Genomic DNA, 20,207 nt, shown 5'->3' on the forward strand with positions numbered 1-20,207 from the left:
GAATCAATTCACACACACACATATCTGGTATAATCTTACTGAATTTTGCCAAAAGCTCATTGAAACACAGTTAAACATAAACTCTCTATCTGTACTGTTAAACTAGAGGTGTTCAGGGTGAGATCAACAAGGATTTACCACATACAGGCAGTTGTCAACTCTGACATTTTACCATGATGACTGTAGTTGTTTCATATTAATTACACTGTAATGTTTAAAATGTAGCTCTTCAGTTTAAGTGATTGTAAAGCGCTACTTAGAACGACTGCTTCTGCTTTCAGTTGAATGTATCTGCTTATTCAGCTGCTCACAGTTCAAACTAACATTTGGTTACAGCCAGAGCTGAACAATTAATGGAGATTTTATCGAAATCGCAATACGGCCTACTGCAATTTTCAAATGGGAGGCGCAATATTTGTCAAAGGTGAAATGTGTGTCAGAATAGCATTTTAAATGAATATTGTTGTGCTGCAGAGACGTCCAGGCCCACACATCATATTCTACAGTCTTAAGAAAACATCTTTGTGTGGTACAGATCTCTGCAAGAATCACATCATAATCCTTTTAATATGCTTTTCAAAGAAAATGAGAATAATGATGTAAAAACGATCATTCCCTCTAATATCACAAATCATGTAGTAATTGCAATATCAGTCCAAATAATCACAATTAGATATTTTTTCTAGATTGTTCAGCTCTGGATACAGCTGCTGTCAGGAATTCAGTCTGAACACAAGTCAACCAGAAAACTGCTGTTTATATAATACAAGCAAATATGAATTCAGCCTCTCAAATGTGATCATTTAATGCTTTTCTAAGTCATGCATGATAAAATAAATACATTTTTGATTAACTGGATAAATTGATAGTTTATCCCTTTAATTAAAACTGTTTGTGGCTGTATGTTGATATCACAGTAGAACATATGTTAAACACACTTTACCACATTGACCTTTCAGCTGTCTTTGTTCAGATTTGTGTGGTTGCTCCAGTGTGATCAGCAATAACAATCGTGTACGCTTGAGCACTGAAACAATGCTGCACTTTTTTTTTTTTTTTTTTTACAACTAATGCTCAAACACACAGTATCCCTCCTCTTAATCCCCCCCTGGGCCTCATGTTTGACCATTATACACACAAGCAGCACCTCAAGCATCTACTGCAGGCCGGGGGTTTGTCCACTTAATCTGTATTTAATCCCAGCAAAACTGCTGGTGGCCAACATAGTTCAGACTGGAAAAAGGATTAAAATATTTCAAATTTACAAGGTTAAACACAACAAAATCCGTCGTTGTATTTATTCATGTCACGTCACATTGAAGTTTGTGCACCTCAGTATTTTCCTAGTTGTTGACATTAGACTTGACAGTTAAATGTTGAATGACAAGCGCAACAGGTCACAAAGCAGAGCGTTAATAATTGATGTCATGTCGTAGCATGTTGCTAAAGCTTTCAGGCAGACCTGTGCACATGAGATTTTCCATCGGTATGCTATAGACTCACGTTAGTCTCGTTCCCTCTGGCTACTGTGTGAAATACCTCACGCACTGGAAAAGCTCGTCTCTCACTCACTTAGATTTCATGTTGGTGTTACTTCGTCCTTTTTGTTAAGATGATGTCATAGGTCTCGTCCTTTTGACTCCACATCCTCTCTGTAGGAGAGGTTAGATGTCAGTGTAGCAGTCCGAGTGAACAATCACAATTCAGGATGTGGCATTTATGACTGTAGGAAGTCATGACTGTTCCAAGGTCACTACACCAGACGTCATGTTCACGCTCATTTCATAGCTTGGATATACAGCAGATTTATGATATTGCTGCCAATACAACAGCTTGTTTTGGTGCTGACACCAGTGACTCCCAGCAGTATGTGCACATCATCTGCGTGGGCTGAAGGCTAAAAGATCTCAAGAACAAGGACATGTTTTGTTCTTGGTACTGATACCAAGTTCCCTGATTTAGATTAGGAAATATTTGATTAAAGAATAAGTAAACAAGATTAAAAATCTGACCAAGCATTCAATGCTAAGCATTAGAATCATATTAGCATCTGATTTTGATCATCGTTTGAACTGGTAATCTCTAAAAGTCCTTTTTTGTTTAGTAAACTTTATTAGGGCTGCAAATAATGATTATTTTCATTATCTATTCATCTTTCAATTTTTTAGATTCATTTTTGTGGTAAAATATCAAAAAAAACTGTGATGTCATCAAATGTCTCATCTTGCCAGATCAACAGTCCAAAAGTCAGACATTCAATTTACATTTTGCTAAAACATATTACTTAAATGATTAATATCTGTCAATCAACTGATGGGTTAATTGACTAATTAATTACATCTCTAAACTTTATTGAAGCAAAGTAAAGTAACTAACAGTTGCATAATTTATGTACACAGACACACCAGGGAAAGTAAGATAACTGGGGGAATAAAGCGAAAAAATAATAAATGAAGACCACACACAGCTTTCAGGTGTTAAACATTTCTAACAGCTTTATTGTATTTAGCTGTGGATGAAATGCATTTTGACAGATAATCAGCTCAGAAAGCTGCTGCTTCTTGCTCGTTAATTTGGATTAATGAATGCAGAGTTTGGTCAAATTAACAATTAACTTAATTGAGTAAAACCGAGAACAATAATTCCTGTTGATTCAATGAATCTAAGCAATTTAAATTAATTTAAGGGTCAGTATGATCAGCAATAAATCATTTCATCCACAGTTTAAAACAAATCCACCAGTGTCTCTGGGTTCCCCACTAATGTACACTTCACATGAATGTCTTTATTAAGTTTAAGTAGGTTTGCTGCTAAACACTCCTCGCTGTGGTGTTTCTGCATGTATTGCTGTGGTGTATGGTCGTGTATTTGAACAGTGCAGTCAGAGCTGTAATATCGTTTTCCCTGGATGTGCTGTTGAAGGCATCACTGTTGTCTCTTCATCCATCCACGTTGGCTCCTGCTGTCTGTTCTATAGTAGAATCACTTCTGCCCCTGTCAGAACATCACCACAAATACCAAATATTGGGTGTTAAAACAAATAACTCGTCATTAGGCAAAGTGTTAAAAAAATGACATGCTGTTTTGTTAATCAAAGAACGTAGTAAAGTGGGAATTAATGTGAAAATATGTTGGATATCAGCGATAGAGAGTAAGACAGGTTTAGAAATACATCTGCGCAGTCTGTTGCCGTCTAGTTTGATAGTAATTTCCACATGCAGAGTCACATGGACAGCTGTGGGCTATAAGATGATACCAGTTGCATTTCACACAATGGAAGAAACCTCATATCACACTCAGACTGTTTAAATGCAAAGTGTCCCGTCCCCCAACAGCAAAAGTGCTGCCAGCTCAAAGGAGGCAAATGAGTAAGCATGGCACAGACTCAGTTACTAAGCTGCTCATTTGTGCAACAAGTCACTAGTAGATGCAAAGAAGCAGATTAATCTTACCAAACAAACACATTGTGTAAGCCAAGTCCCCTGCTTTTCGCTGCTCCGAGCCCAGAGGAATAGCTCCTGTTAGTAGTGTGTCTCAGCAGAGCAGAGGAAAAGGCAAGGCAGGAAATTCTTGGGAAAAAACAGCACTTCCCTCACTTCTTTTGTCCAGTCAGGGTTGTCCGCTGACCTGCAAGACCACAGCCCACTCTCACATAACGCCAGCTGATTGATCGTCGCTAATGTGAAAGAGTATTGATTTATGGTAATGTACTATAGCATGACCTCTAGTCTCGCACAGTCGGTTTCAGCGCTGTCATGTGATGGCTCTAGGGATGTGGGCCGGTCAGTCAGTCCGTTACTTTGGTCCAGACTCAAATGTCTCAACGGCTATTGAAAGGATTGATATGAAATTCTGTACAGAGACTGATGGCCCTGAGAGGATGAATCCTGCTTTGACGATCCCTCGTTCTTTTATCTAGTGTCACCAGCCGGGTGACATATTTACTTTATTAGTGAAATGTTGTGACAGATAATGGATGAGTTGTCATGACATTTGGTGAATTGTTATAATTTGAGTTTCAGGGGATCATAAATTGCATGTTGTACAGATTGTAAAGCCTCCTGAAGCAAATTTGTACTGCAACTAACAATTATTTTCATTCTTGATTAATCTGCTGACTATTTTCTCAATTGATCATTTACTGTATGATTTAAAAAATAGTGAAAAATGTCATTCACAATATCTCGGCACCTACGATGATGTCTTCAACTACTTTTTGTTGTTTGACTAACAGTCTAAAACATTATGATTCACTTCACGGTTATATACAACAAGGAAAACAAATCGTCACATTTGAGAAACTGGAACCAGAGAATATTTGGCATTTTTGCATGACTGAAACAATTAAAAAAAAAAAGTTATAAAAATAAAATAAAAATAGTTGCCAATTCATCTTCTGTCGATCAACTAATCCATTAATCAATTAATCGACTAATTGTTGCAGCTCTACAAATTTGTGATTTGTGATATTGGGCTATACAAATAAAATCAACCTCTTTTCATCTAGTGCTATTGTGAGGTCAAAATTTCAATTTGTTTATGTTTACATACTAGCAAAATGAACAAATGTTCATTAATCCAGTGAAATATCACAACTTCTAATCAACTGGCACCAAATGTTTATGGTTCTCCTGACTTTTCCTTTAGTGCCACCATGAAGCTCACATTTCAGTTTGTCCAACACTTAAGTTTATGACTAAATACCCACAAAACCAACGACATTCCCATCAGCTTTAGCTGTACTTTGTTTCCAATGCTAATTAGCAAATGTTAGCATGCTAATAAGCTAAATTAAGAACATTAGTAAAACTACACATTGTGCCTGCACAGTGAAAGTGAAATTAGAGCATGTTTAGCTTCAGTAATGTGATGTACTACTGAGTGAATACAGGAAGAGTAAGCTGATGCTGGACCGTTGACCTCCTCACACACCCATGTTATTAGATCAGGAAGAGGTCAATAAGGGTGAAGTGAATAAATTAGACAACCACATTCTTTTGAAATGAAAACAAAATGTGTGTCAGCCCTAATCCAAACACACACCTTCTATTAAGATATTACTCTGCTAGCTACCCACATGCTAACAGTCAAGTGTGGTTTTATATGGTGGCTGGGTTAGCTAGTCACTCCAAACCAACAACATGTGATTGGATGAATTTCTTCACATTGTGAACATGTTAGCACGCTGACGTTAGCATGTAGCTTCTCCTCACAGAGTCTTGTTTGTAATTGAACACTGCAACAGTCTAATGAGGTGATAATATGCAGAGCATCTTGCTAATCACTAGTAAGTCACTCTGGATAAGAGAGTGTAAAATAAAGATACTAATCTACGCACTCTGTGCAACACTAGAAAACATTTATCTGATATTTCATAATATGCACAGATAAACTGAGACTTGAGTTGTCATGAATGAAGGAAATATAACAGCAGCTCTCTTCATATCTACCATGTTGATATTTTCAGTCATGTCCTGGCATTAGATCTTCTTTTAGTTTGCAGCAGACTGATTTACACTCATCAAAATGCATCTTTTTTTTAACATTCATATCATTAACAAAGCCGTTATAAGGAAGTTATCCGACTAGACTCACTGCAGCAGTTCTCTAGTCAGGCCTCACACACCCCAGTCATCCCAAATGCCCGAGCAGCTACCCACAGCCAAGACACTAAAAAACCCAAAGGAGTTTATTTCACTCTCTGTCAATTGAGTGCCAAAACAGTGGAGCCCTGTCTGTGTGGGTGTGTGCACGCACTTGTGCTGGTGGAGCCACATGTGTTTGTGTGTTTGACGTGTTTGTGTGTGTGTGTGTGTGTGTGTCGCTGGCGCTCGGGGACAAAGGCAGCATTATACACGCGGCGTAGGGGGAAGAGTGCACGTTAAAACGCTGGAACACTCATTCTCTGGAGCGTTGTCATATGCACAAGCCTCCTTCATGGGTCATATGATGAGCAGCAGGGTGAGAGGGAGATGCTGGGAGTCGTTGTGATGAACGTGTTAATGGGAGGGGGAGTCAACTGGTGTGTCTTCAGTGGTTAATTGGTGTAACTCTAAGGAGGACTTGCTTTAAATCCGTGTCCTGTCAGTAGTTAATTATCATCAGAAACATAAGCCTTTAACTAATGTACCTTGTCTTACACTTCTGTCCACTGCAGATTAGACTGCACCCCCCACTATGAACCCTCCTGTCTGTAGTCTAGCTCAGTGTTACGTTAATGCTCTTATAGGTACCGATTCAGTGCTACCAGTGCCTGAGTCCTTTAGATGCTCTTTAATCTTTACAGACCCCACTGGGCCCTCCATGAGTCTCTCACCCACATGCTTCATATAAGGGTTGTTATTTAGAGGTGACAGATGTAAGAAAAAATTGTACATCACAAGGCAGCCAGAAAGACACAACTGGGCTGCAACTGTCGTATATTTTTTCGAAAAATCAATTGATGTTTGGTCTATAAAAGGGTGGAATATGTTGATCACTGCTTCCCAAAGCCCAAGGTGAAATTCCCAAATGTCTAGCTTTGTCCCCAACAGTCCACAACCTGAAGATATTCAGTTTACTGTCATAGACTAAAGAAAATATTCACATTTCAGAAGCTGCAATCAGAGAATTCAGAAATTTTCTTCTTAAAAAATGACTCAAAACGATTTTTAAAATAGTTGTAGTTAATATCCATTAATCAGTTAATTGACTAATCTTTGCAGCTCTAATACACACTGACCTAAGTTGCACAATAAGGCAAAATGTATTAGCCTCTTAATAAACAGCACATTCAAAGATGCCATTAATCATCTCTGAATATCTCTAAGTGCTCTACACGAAACAGTCTGAGAGCCCAAAGGCAGATAAAACCATCTCACCCCATCAATGACTGAATTGTGTTTCTTATTTAAAAATAGAAAAAAAAACAGGCTTCATTGTTGGAGAGCGTTAACAAAGACATCTTGAAGAAACAAACACCTTTTGGCAGACACTGTTGATCACCTCCAGTCTCAGCGTGACTTGTGCATAAAGAAGAGGCTGCTTGTAACGGGGGCACTCAGGTGATCCTCATGGCTTTGCAGATGACATCCGCCCCCCCCCATCCCCCCCCTCGCTCAGGGCCCCACCACAGGGCCCTCTCATCCACAGCCAGCACCCTCATCACAAGACTGCATGTTTACAGGCATAGTGAACTCTTATCAGACACCTGACTCAGCTGATCAGCTCCATATTGATACAAAACTAGTCAACCAAGAGGACACCAGAAAGACATACAGTGTGTTTTCCTGTTATCATAGTTCAGTTCCATAGTGGTGCAGAACATAGTGTTTGTCACCATAGCTGATGATGCAGCTTAAGCTCTGTCAAGGTAACAAAATCAGCCTAGCAGCAGCTCTAAAGCTTGACTAATTAATAGATTATATCTGGTTTATGTGATCCATGCAAAAACCAAAGTGACTGGCTAAGAATATAACACTCTTTTTACTGAGCTGGTAGTCAGATTTTGTGACCTTTGAACAGAGCCAGGCTAGCAGTTTCCCCCTGTTTCCAGTCTTTATGCTAAGCTAAAGCTAACCGTCCCCCCTTGGCTCTAGCTTCATATTTATCAGACAAACAGGAGACTTGTCTAATTCTTGGCAAGAATCAGCATATTTCTCAAAATGTTGAACTGCATTTAATCATCTATTAATCTTAAGTCATTCCAAAAAAAACCCGCCAAAAATGTGCTTCATTTGTTTTGGCTTACTCTTCAAATGTGAATATTAGCTGTCTTTCTATGACAGTAAACTGAACATAATATGCATTTAAACATGCTTTTCTCACATTTTATGGACCAAATGATTAATTGATTAATCAAAGAAATCATTTGTAGATTCATTGATAATAAAAAAAACTCATTTGTTGCAGCCTTAGTTCACTTTTGCTGGTTAAAACTGTATAAATGTTAACACTGCTTTAAAAGTCAGCTGGCTGAACATGTAGTTTTAGTCATATCTTGTGAATGTTGCACGTGCTTTAATATCCCATTAAGTGGGGTTCTGTTGTTCTTTTTTGCCTCTGTACTGCAACTGTTCTTCTTCTACTATCATATGCTGTATTTTGAATGATCTCCAGCTTGTTAATATCCTGGTTTTTCTTCACTTTATCTTATTTGTCCCTTTTCAAAGACCCACTTTCTGCCAGAGCTCATTGAAGTTTCATCTAATCTAATCTACTCACAAACCAAGTGTAAATTTCCAGTGCGGACGAGCGGTTGACTCTGCATTAAATGGATTAGATTTGGCCAGAACAGTGAGTTAGTGACCGGAGACCCCGATCACTGATGTCACTGAGGAAACAAATGAGACTGATAACTGCTATCATCATAAGGATTTATTGTGCTTATTGGTCGTCAGCGTACCAACTGTCCTGTGTAATATGAACACAGAGTTCTCAGTCCCAACATCCCCCCTGAGAAAACCACTGAGGTTTGTGCCAACGGCTGCTGTGAAGATTGAAAAAACAACCTTGGTCGTATTATCAACTGTTACTAACTTGTCCAGGAAACTGCGAGCATGTCTGCGTTCACTCAGACACACTCAAACACACACACACACACACAGACACAAAAGGCTGTAGCAGACGGTTGGTGTTTTTCTGGCGAGGAAGCAGGCGCTGTGCACCTGTTGTGCAGAGAGGTTAGATGACTTTCACAATGGACAGAAGACAGATTCTCTATGCTCTGTTTTCCACTGGCATCAACACTGTTAGCATGAGCAGATCTTTATCTCTCTCACACACACACACTATCTCCATTTCAGCCCTTACTCTTTCTCACGCACGCTGAAAAGGGTTTGATGTCATTGATGTTGATGATTGTTACTAAGGGGCATTTCTGTCTCCTGTTGCTGCCATAAACAAATCATCAAGGCCTCACTAGAAGTTGAGAAGTTTACAATACTCATGTAAGGTTCATAAACGCTCCGTTCTTCTCCTTCCGCCTTCATCTGCAGAGGTACATCGTCTTTGAAGACTCCCAGGAAGGCGAGAAGAAGGATCTCCAGGGTCGGCTGGTGGTGTTGGAGTCACACACGCGTCAGCTGGAGCTAAAAGCAAAAAACTATGCAGATCACAGTAAGTTCATAGTATTTGTACATCTGTCACACACACACACACACACAGGTTTTAGTATTGGAAAAGTCACACACACACACACACACACACACACGGGCCAGCAATAGCCTCTGAGCAGCATCGACAGTTTGCAGGTCTTGTGACTGTTTGTTAGCCGGATGTGCCAGAGGGCAGATTGACTCCTATGTCCTCACTCAATAAAAGCCATTAGTAACATACTATGAGTGTTTGCCTGCCAAGCCAGCCGAATGAGCTCTAATGGAATAGACCAAACATACCAACATATTCCAAGCCCGGAAAGATGTTAAACCAATTCCGATCACAACAGGAACATTTCAGGGAGCTAAAACTTCTTATTTTATCTAGAAAGTTCAGAAGCGTTCGTCTGTGGTTGTGGATAATAAGAATAGCTAAATGCCTAAAAGATACATATAAAAAGTAACAGAACATCTTTTTTTTAAAAAATAGGAAAGACCTTTTAAATGCACATGTAACTCAGTAAGTCTCAGAGAGCAGCACTAGGAGTGTGGTAAGCTTTTCAGGGCATCTAAAGCAAACCCTCATGATGAGTGCATGACTGCGCTGTTGACACTATGTGTGACTGCTTGTTTGTTCCAGCGCAGCAGCAGCAGCGTAACATACGCCTCACTTATGCTGAGGGAAAATCTGAGAGCTCTCAGCAAAATTTTCTTTTTATTTCTTTCGATGTGACACTTCCTTTTTTTTCTTTTTGTGTTGCTCTGTGAGTTTCATATGTCTGTAATGACGTTTGCGGACCGAATTAGCAGCAGTGTAACTCAGATCAATCGGTCAGCTGTGTTTGGATCCTGTAGGTGGGACGTTCACACAGTCTAATCCTATAAACATCAGAGAGCTTTGATGACCGCAAGCACACTGGCGTCATTTTCTGTTTTATATTCTCTCATATTTGATCAAATGAATGTGGTATTTTTCCTTTTATTTGATTGGATTGAGGGTGACAAGCAGCTTGAACCGGAGACTTTGGAGGTAAATCATGTGAGTTGCTGGGATACCTCGGCCTGTGTTTATCAAACTGCTGAGAATCAATAAGAGTAAACAGCTCCTTGCTGAGCGTGAGCAATAAGCGACTTGTGAAGTGTGAAAGTAACCATTAAGAGCTGTTCACAAGCGATCACGTGATTGAACACATGAAGGAAAAGCCAATCAGAGATAAGGATTGACCCTACATCTGCCGTATACTGTTTTTTCAGTAAGGATATTTAATCCAATCAGCTGTTTCTGTACATCATGTAAGTTATGTAGGATCTACTCTGAATCACATGAGATTTTAAGAGCATTTAACAGCATTTTTAAGTCAAAAGAAGTTTGAGAAATCGTTTTTATTGCTAAATTTGTGAGGACTAAAAGTTAAAGATAAGAAGATAAGTCAAAAACGTATAGCAGTTTGATAAATAAAAGTCCCAGATCCCACACAGCAAGTCATAGAATCAGGAGGTTTCCTATTTTTTCCATCAATCATGGTGAATCCTGAAGAGGAGACAGTATGTACAAATAGCAGCAGGCCCAGATGAACAGAAGTACTCCCATCATCACACTCATCATCATTACATCAGTGTGTGTTCAGTGATGAATCAGTGTCGCCTCACCCTAACAATCACTTAATCATCTCACACTGATGCTTAAATCTAACACATTTGAACAGAATCAGACTTACATGTGGGGTTTTCCTTCAGGATCACTTCCTTTTTTTTTTTTAATCTACACACCTCTGTGTCTGACCCGGGTTATTTATTCTCCACTCTTTAACCACTAGTTCCTCTATCAGCCCTCTCATAACCACACTGAATCACAGTTTCCATCATTCTATGCAGCTGCCCTTCATCCATCGCGTAGGTGTCGAGTTTTCCCGAGAAAAGGCTCGTTTTAGGTTTAAAACCGGCGCCACGCAGCATGAAGCGTTCCGTGTCAAGGTTTCTCCGTCTTAGCTGTATCAACATACGGCCTGATATTACAGATCTGCGAGGGACAGCGTAGTGTCTCTGTCCACATTTTGTGGACATTTGCTCGGCCGGTATCTGAAAACACACACATCAAGACCGTCGGACTGTTTCGATTAGAGATGCAAACAATCGAATCACCAAGACTGAAGCCCATGGTTGCTCTGTAAATGGGTCTGTGGATTTTTCCCCCTCCTGGCGTTAAATGTAAGTTTTAAATGACACTATGTCACGTTGATATGCATTATCTTTACTTTTTGTGATTACAAACTGCAAACTAAAATGTTGCAACGTCATGAGCTTTTTCATACCAACGTACTCAGACACAAGGAGCTTCTACCTGCATAGATTTAAGGTGTTGCACCTCTGATGATGGTATTTGACTAAAATGTCTAAGTTGAAGCATCCTGATTTCAGAGTGGTCAAATAACCCTGTGGAGGCTTTCTGCTCTGTGTAGCTCAGCAGGGTTTCTTGATGCGTGGTCGCCCTCTTCTGGTTAGTAGATATTACTGCAGCAAGTAACTCCTCAACCACCACATCCACTAGCACAAAGGTGCATAATGCAATATGCCATATGAGGCAAAGATATTGTGCTTTCCACCAGCAATTCTTTGAAATGTTTCACTTTATATGTAATTTGACTAATTAGTTTTCTTTTTCACACAGTCAGCAGACTGGAGGAGAGAGAGGCTGAGCTCAAGAAGGAGTACAACTCCCTTCATCAGAGACACAATGAGGTACGCAGCTCTGCAGCAAAATAAATGTATTTTGTGATGTATTGAGTGTAAGCACACGTGCATCTATGTATGTAACAGTGACTTTTTTTACAACACAATAACCAATAATGTGTTTTTCATGGTATACAAATAAATTATAAATGGAAAGTAGAAATATTTTTGTATCATTTAGTTCAATTGATTCAAAGTGCATGCTGATTTTTTTGGATTTCCTTTAGTTGTCTTTACACCTGAGACATGATTCAGAAATACATAAATACACTCATACACAGACAAAGACAAAGCAATGAAATCTTATTATTTATGTTTCAACATTCAAAGACAGAATCATGAGAACACACATCTGGAGAAACATATGAAATATCTACCAAGTCCTGGTAGTTAACGGGTTAATACAGAAACAAGCATGCAGGAGCTTTTCAAAGACATGTAAAGAGGAAAGCATGAATATAAATAATTGGATAATGAATCCTGAGTAGCTACTCAACAGGCACGATTGGCTGAAAATTCATAAAATATGACATGAGGGGTTTTTGTTGAGATTGTTGATTGCTGACATGTAACGATAGAAAAACAAAGGTACTTATATTGGAGTAGAGTGAGCTAGATGAAGATGATTAAAACCTATCTGAATATGAATTGTTTCTGCTGATCCATCCATTATGCATCACAAACACATGTCCAAACAAACCTCTGAAGCTCCAGCAGCCAACAGCTAATCTGAATAATGTTGAATAGAGAAGAATGAAAGTCTAATAAAAGCTGTCACACACACACACACACACACACACACTGCTGATACATCTGCACCGTGTATTGTGAGGCTGACTGTCGCAGCTGTGCCTGGATACAATATACTTCATATGCAACTGATTATACTAATGGCTACTGTAGTTTAGTAGCAAGACGCTTGCACATTTTTTCTGAATTCTGTTGAATGTGTCAAACTTGTAAAAACTCACACACACAGTCAGATTTCAAAGGGACTGCAATTTTACACGTATTAACAAGAAAATGCTTATTACTGTGTGTGCTCTATACTTTCCAGATGATCCACAGCTACATGGAACACCTGGAGCGAACTAAACACCAGCATACACAGTCAGTAACAGAGCCCTCAGATACAGGCCCCGCCACATCAACCAGAACACGGTGAGACAACCAAACCACACCATGTCTCTTCTCTCATATCATACTGTGTTCATTCACAGTTCAACATAGTCACTGTGTTAACTAAAGCCTATGTAATTTGTCAATATTTGCAACTAGCATAACACACCTGAATCTCAGACTGAACTGTTGGCGGTTGAGCTGCATTGTGGGTAATGTAGGCGCCGGGTTTTGACAAGGAAGAAATGTGGAATAAAAAATATGATAACTCTGATTACACTGTGTCTTTTAATAAGGTGCTGTTAATTAATGGTACCTTCCACATTTTGTGATTGCAGATGAAAAGGAATGAAGTTAATGACATTTTTGCTCATTTAAAAAAAATTGGATTTGCAGACTTCATAAGATGGATAGTTGCAGTATTTTGTTGTATTTGTCTATGTGAGTGATTCTTCAGGTCTGCAACCTTGTAGTGGAGCAGTTTTAACCACTGCAATCTCCACTCCTACACACGTTTTATCTTCCCTACAGGCAAGAAGCAGAAATGGGTCAGAGAACCTGTCTGAGCAGAGAAATAGAGCAAAGAATGAATGCAGGAAAAGAATCAGAAAGCAGCATCAACTGAATGCAAAAAGTGAACTGTAAAAAATGAAGATGCAGAGTGTTTGTAGGTTAAGATGAATGTTATTAGAATATTCGGATATGAAATTGTAATAAGGTGAGACAGTGTAGAGAGACTGATGGGAATGAAATTAAATGAAAGTGGAATACTGTGAGGCAGATAGAGGATGATGTGGATATTGTGTAAATCAGAGCTGTTGTCAGTAATCTGCTTCTATGGGATGATGAGGTTGGTGGTTGATTGCTCGTTTGCAGAGCAGATTATAACCGGGTGCAGTGCTGTTACGAGCCGGGAGGTCAGCAGAGCCCACGGTTAATATAAACATGAATTTCCATGGTCATTACATTACCATCAACAGTTCATTAAGGTTTATATTGTATATTTTATATTCTGTGCATTCTATACAAAGATAGTGGTTCAAGCTTATGTGTTAGCAGGCAGCACCTTGTTTGGATGCATTTGTCTACTCTCAGTCCTCTGTAGTTTTTCTGTATTTTGCTGCATTCATGTTCCCCTCTCACTGCATACAAGGAAACATCTCCACAGCATCATGTTGTCACCCACAGCTTTCATAGTGGGTTTCTGCTGATTTGGCTCATGCCAAATGGAGTGTTAAATATGATTGCAAAGAGGCTCTTTTTCATTTAATCAATCAAACTTTATTTGTATGGCCTATACAGGTTATACAGGTTAGTGCAATTCATTAATGCTTCACAGATGACTGACAAGCCAATAATAAGACAGAGCAAATGTAGACATTAAAACAGTTTGAGACAAGCACACGAGAAATAAAAACTATGAAAATGTAATAAAATAAAAAACATAAAAACTAAAATAATAATAAAATGGAGTGAAATAAAAATTAGATTAAAAAAACTAGATAAAAAAACAAACAAAGACAAATCGATAAGAGGGAAAAATAAGAACATTAAAAGACAAAATAAAATGGTATTAAACCACCTTCCTCTTTGGTTCAAAGTCTCTCGTGTTAATAGAGACTTTGAATCAGTGTCTTCTGGCGAACACAAGCCCAGACGCCATGTACATGTGTTTTCAACAGCTCTGTGTTCGCCAGTGTGCCAGAGAGCTGCAACTGGTGAAACACCCGGGCAACAGTTGTTGTTGCGCTCAGCGTCTCCTGTGTCAGCCATGTAGCTCCTTCAGAGTGCTGAGCCTCATGGTAAACTCTCTAGTCCCTCTCTAGTGCACTTCGCACACATCCACAGTATTTCAGAGCAGTCTGATGCTCTAGGTAGAATGATTTACAATCGTGTCATATTTTATGACCTTACTCTACTACTACTACTACTGTGTATCCATAGAATTTCAATCTACCTTGCACTGTAGCCTTGTATTAGCCTCATCCCTCACTAGCCCTCCAGTTAATGCAGACACACTGCCAACCTCCCTCCCTCTCTCTCTCTCTCTAACACACACACACACACACGCACACTTTTTTGATCGGTCTCCCCGTTGTGCAGCCAATAAGCTGCAGCCTGAGAAGAGGCATATGGAACGAGCTGCCTCAGCATCCAAAAGAGAGAGGGAGATGGAGAGAGACAGAGAGGGAGGGGTGGTGGGTGCTATCGGAGCGAGCGAGGGAGAGCGTCAGAGTGTTCTAGACTGCACAGCAGCAGCCGTGTCGCATCTCAGCAGAGGAGAGGAAGAGTAAAGGAAGGGAGGAAGACAGAATCACCTGCAAGAGGAAGACGGCGGAGGAGAGGAGGTTCCCTGCTCTCTCCGGACGATCTACTGCTCTGCTGACTGCGCTGCTGCTCTGCTTTAATCGATCGCTGCTGCTGCTGCTGCTGCTGCTGCCACTGCTGCTGAAGCCACCAGGATTACTGCTGCTGTGATCACTCTCATCATTTTCAACCTGCTCCCACTCTCTTCTGTCTACCGGTGACTCCCAGCTAGGAGGATACAACACCGCTGACCTCAGCTGTAGATCCACTTGCAGTTGTTGATGTCAAATCAAAAACAGCAGAGGTCTGCCAAGGCGAATTTGGTCCGTCAGTGACCCCCGGCTAATCTGCTTTCATCGGCCGTGCCCCCCAACCCCCTGGTCCCCGGCGAGGCACTGGGCCATGATCTGGGGGGGCCATGAGCCCCGGGTGTATGCTGCTGTTTGTTTTCGGCTTTGTAGGGGGAGCGGTGGTCATCAACTCTGCTGTGCTGGTGTCTCTGTCAGTGCTGCTGCTGGTTCACTACTCTGTCTCTACCGGCGGCTTACCTGCCCTGCCTTCTTTACCCTCCTTACCCAGACCCAGCAGGTACTGTGTGTGTGTTTGTGTGTGTGTGTGTGTGTGATTATTGTATCTTTTCCTGCTCACTATCCACTATAATCTCTGTCTTTGTAGCAGCAGCCAGTTTGTCTCCATGCAGGCGCAGTGTTGCTGCCATGTGGGGGCTGTGAAATAGTCAGACAGTATGAGACTGCAAACTGAAAGTAGGTCAAGAGAGCGAGGAAGAAACGGCAGTCATATCTAGACTACATCACCTATTTCAGTGTCACCACAGTTTATAGTTTATGATCATTCTCATGCTTTACTCATCATTTTCAAGATGAGTAGTGGACTGATACTGAGCATGTGATTTTTTTTTTTTTTTCCTCACTGCTCAGTTCAAATAACAAAAGGCAGCTTTGGTGACCATCAGTGGCCCGCATGTGACCTCTTCCACTCAATATGGTGGTGTGTCCATTGTTTTTGGGCCGCAGCTTTTCATCGCTGCCTGCCGGCTGCTCTTTTCACCGTGGCGGCCATTGTCCTGCTCCTACAGTACAATATGCTTTTTTATACCTAGTCACTGGAATGAGACGAGCTGCTGTTCCTGATCTGTTACAGTGGCTCAGCACGAGGATTTTTTAATTTTATTTCAACAACCCTGCGTGTTCCTGTGTGTCAGTGTGATGTATTGGATATTGTTGATATCAAAGTGATCACAGCTGATGTAGTGAAATGATGTTTAAAAGTTAAAAATGTGTTCACATCCTGCAAAACAGAGGGCAAAGTGATTTTTATTACAAGAGTTTGAGATGTTTTATCCTCAGCTGACCTCCTCCTAACACACACATCACACAATAAATCTCCATCCCAGAGACAGATACAAATGGATTTGTGTTTATTGCCTGAGCTAATAGGTGGGAGGTAATGGAGTTTATGAGGCAACCAGATTTATTTCTCTTCCCACCACTTCAGCGCCAAACTGTCTCAAGGGAAGCCTTTGCCACAACACCTCTTTGTGGAGTTTAACTCAGTCCCCACATATCACAATTTGTTTGGCTTTGCTTTATTGATCTTGAACATCTCATTATACTGAACTGTCGCCACTGTACTGTGAAATACTCTGATTAAAATTCCGGCTGAAATAACAATCTGCCCGTATGAATTTGCAAAAGCAAATGAAATGTATAATCTGTTATGTAAGCGACTTCAGGCTCAGTGAGGTGCAGTAGCAAAAATTTCACCACTCCACACTAAAGCCTCATCTACCAAGTGTCTCTTTAGGAACCTCATCACAACATGGAGACAGAGGGCCGAAGCATTCAAACTAATAAGAAAATGTCCAAGCTGGTTGATATAGTGTGAAATATATACCATACCACACACTCTTTATTGCTCAGTATAAATCACATGTTCTTGCACCATGCTGTTGTCTGGACTGCCTTCCTTGCATAAAGTCTCCTATACTACCAAAAGAATTCTTCACGTTGTTGAGCCACACTAGCGGTGAGGCTCTATAGATGGCAATGACGGTCGACTGGTTGGTCCACAATTTTTGTCCAGACTGAGATATCTCAACAACTATTGGATGGATTGCCATGAAATTGGGGGCAGATATTCATGGTACCCAGAGGATGAATCCTACTGACACCATGAAGTTTTGAATGAAATGTGTTGACAACTATTGGATAGATTGCTATGAAATTTGGTCCAGACATTCATGTTCCCTACAGGTTGAACTGTATTAACTTTGGTTATCTCTTGACTTTTTTTTTTTTTAGCATCTACAAGTCAAACTTTAAATTCTCCCATTACTTTGGTTTATGACCAAATACCTGCAAAAATCACATTCCCATCAGCCTCGACTGTACTTTGTGTTTAGTGCTAATTAGCAAATGTAAGAAATGATGCCTGCTCGCCTGTTAGCATTTAGCTTAAAGCACCATTGTGCTGAAGTACAGGTTTACAGAGCCATTAGTGAAGCTGTTGACTCATGTCTTGTTGGGACATTAGCATGTTGGTCAAGTGCTCTGTTGAGTGATGAGAATATAATCACTATTACCTTCCACCGCCACCTCCAATGTACTATAGCGTAACGGTAACTTGACTAATGAGTCGGTCTCTCAAACACTATTCCTTTCTTCGGAATTGCTCTTTCTCCTTTTTAGCCATTCTTCTTTCTGTTTGTCTATGTGTATCCAGGAAGGAGCGTCCCATATCCATGGGCATATTCCAGCTTCCTGGGACTGATGGAATGACCCCTGATGTCCAGAGGGAACCTGTGGACACCCCATCTGAACCCTGGAGATTCAACAACCTTAGCCATCCACGATCCAACACAAGCCTCAAGGTATGACACACACAAGTCCTGCTTTGAAGTATTGATTTGTTTTAGAAGAATCAGTAGCTATAAAGTGGAAAGTTACTGTCTGAAGTTGGCTGGTAGTGCTTCCCACGGATCAGAGCGGTGACATCATCTCCAATTCACTTAAAAGAGTGCGTGGAAAAAAAAAAAGCCAACACTCAATGCCAGCGAACACCAAAGAGTACATTTCTATTCAGAGAGAAAGGATTGTTCAGTGTGTCCAGAATTTTTAGCAGTTTGTGTGTGTGTGTGTGTGTGTAATGGGGTGGCTTGGAGCCCAGTAAGCGGAGGAAGTGGTACCATTCGGGGGCCTGCCTTTAACCTCAAGGGAGGGTGGAAAGGACAGAGTGTCTTCACATTGTTGCTGTTGGAAACCATGCTGCAAGCAAGGCTCCATCATGAATATTAATGAGCGCCTAATAAGTATTCATTTGCCGTAATTACACTAGTACGGGGTCAGACGGAAATCATAATTGATTTTAAGTAACCTATGTTTTTACTCAGGTTATGTGGACTTTTGTAAGATCGCGTCATGCAGTATATTTCCTTCACTCTGCTGTTTACCCGCAGTACAAGATACACAGGGCTGCCTTTGTGTTTTGTCCTCTGACTTGACATTTTCCAAAGATTTACAGCTAGTGATCCCTTCCCTCTCACCATGGGGAGAGGTGTATGTGTGTGTGAATTTTTCGGAGGGTTAGGCGAGATCCTTTCATCAGCAGAGCGGCAGAGGAGTGAAACTCACCCCCCAGTTGGCTGCTCAGTGCTACTATAGCAACAATAGAGTGACATCAGCAGGCAGACAAGCGATGTGAAAGGGAATACTCCCATCAGTGCAGAAAGAGAGAGGTAGGTGAGTTTAGAGAAACGAACAGGGGACAAGAAAGGGAATACGTTTCAGAAAACAAACAGTATAGAGAACGTTTTCTTCTCTTTTTAGTATCTCGTTCAGTGTGTGAACGCTTCAAAGTCTCCTCTGTGTTTATTGAAATCTTTGTGTTTCAAGGTGACAGAGGGATCCGTATAGATGCATTGTTGTTCTACTCATTGATTTTTTTTTTTTTTTTTTTTTTTTTCCATCAGCCACTGTGCTATTTATAGTACTGAAGCTGCTGGTATTACAGATCAAAACAATGCAGGGGTTGGAAAATCTACATGCCACACAAGGCGACTAAGAGCTGTTGAAACCTTAGTGTTTGATTGGCACTGCAGATGCCCGTACATTTTCATTCAATTACACAGACAGATCATGCCAACCAGGTCGCCTTCTGGACCACAGGAAGCCATAAATACTACTGTTCACTACTCGGGTCACTTCTAGAGTTCAGGCTTTTCCCACATTTGTTTTTACTTTCTTTTATTCAGATCAGTTCTAATGAGAAATTACAATTCCCTGTTTATTTTACAAGATCCTGCAACATCCATATTATAAAATACATTACATCTTACCTAATTTAGTGTTAGGTTAAGTTTCCTTTGTGTGGTATGACATCATTTTTTAATTGTTTGGATGAATGTTTAAAAAAATGAGTAAAGCCTTTAATATCCCTCAGTTTGAGGAACATCCAATCAGAGTGGAAGGTGAAAGTTCGCAGGAGAATTTGCCCAAACAAGCGGCTGATCAGGACCAGGTAGACCTGCTCCTCATGGACAAACCCTAACCTCCGAGTCCAACAAACTAACCTAGTCTTGTGCTGTACGGTCTGTGGTAGTTGTGGTGCAGCAGACTGTGCTGTATGTGATGAAATACATGCTGCTAACATACTGGTAACGCCTGTTATCTCACTGAAAACTGCATGCTGCTGACCCGCCACCTCCACCATCTTCTAGAGCAACAGAAAGACATGTTGTGACAGTCTGAGATGGTTCAGTGCTCAAAGCTTCACATAACTGAGAGGAAAAAAGATATCAGGAGGATTCACATACATATCTTTAAGGCTATATTAACAGTTTTGATTGTTTCTGTATGTTTTATTGATTGGTGAAGATGAATCGGTGAAAGGTGGAGTGTCCTAGTCGCATGTTGTTTTGATTAGTGTATTTTTGTGTGTTGGGTTTAGCTGCATGGCAAG

At 40.5% G+C, this 20,207-nt stretch overlaps 1 protein-coding gene across 2 annotated transcripts in view; it reads left to right on the forward strand.

Annotated features, from left to right (window-relative positions):
* The window catches only part of spag9b (sperm associated antigen 9b), a 39,063-nt gene that overhangs the window by 2,427 nt on the left and 16,429 nt on the right, over positions 1-20,207 (forward strand). Inside the window, exons 2-6 of one of the 2 annotated variants that reach the window (XM_067576351.1) lie at positions 8,976-9,096; positions 11,743-11,813; positions 12,862-12,965; positions 17,973-18,120; positions 19,689-19,766. In XM_067576351.1, coding sequence (XP_067432452.1) covers positions 8,976-9,096; positions 11,743-11,813; positions 12,862-12,965; positions 17,973-18,120; positions 19,689-19,766 — 522 coding nt within the window. The remainder of the gene's footprint in view (positions 1-8,975; positions 9,097-11,742; positions 11,814-12,861; positions 12,966-17,972; positions 18,121-19,688; positions 19,767-20,207) is intronic. The other variant, XM_067576352.1, reaches the window with a different exon arrangement.

The sequence above is a fragment of the Thunnus thynnus genome, chromosome 20 (assembly GCF_963924715.1).
Source record: "Thunnus thynnus chromosome 20, fThuThy2.1, whole genome shotgun sequence".
Classification (NCBI taxonomy): domain Eukaryota; kingdom Metazoa; phylum Chordata; class Actinopteri; order Scombriformes; family Scombridae; genus Thunnus; species Thunnus thynnus.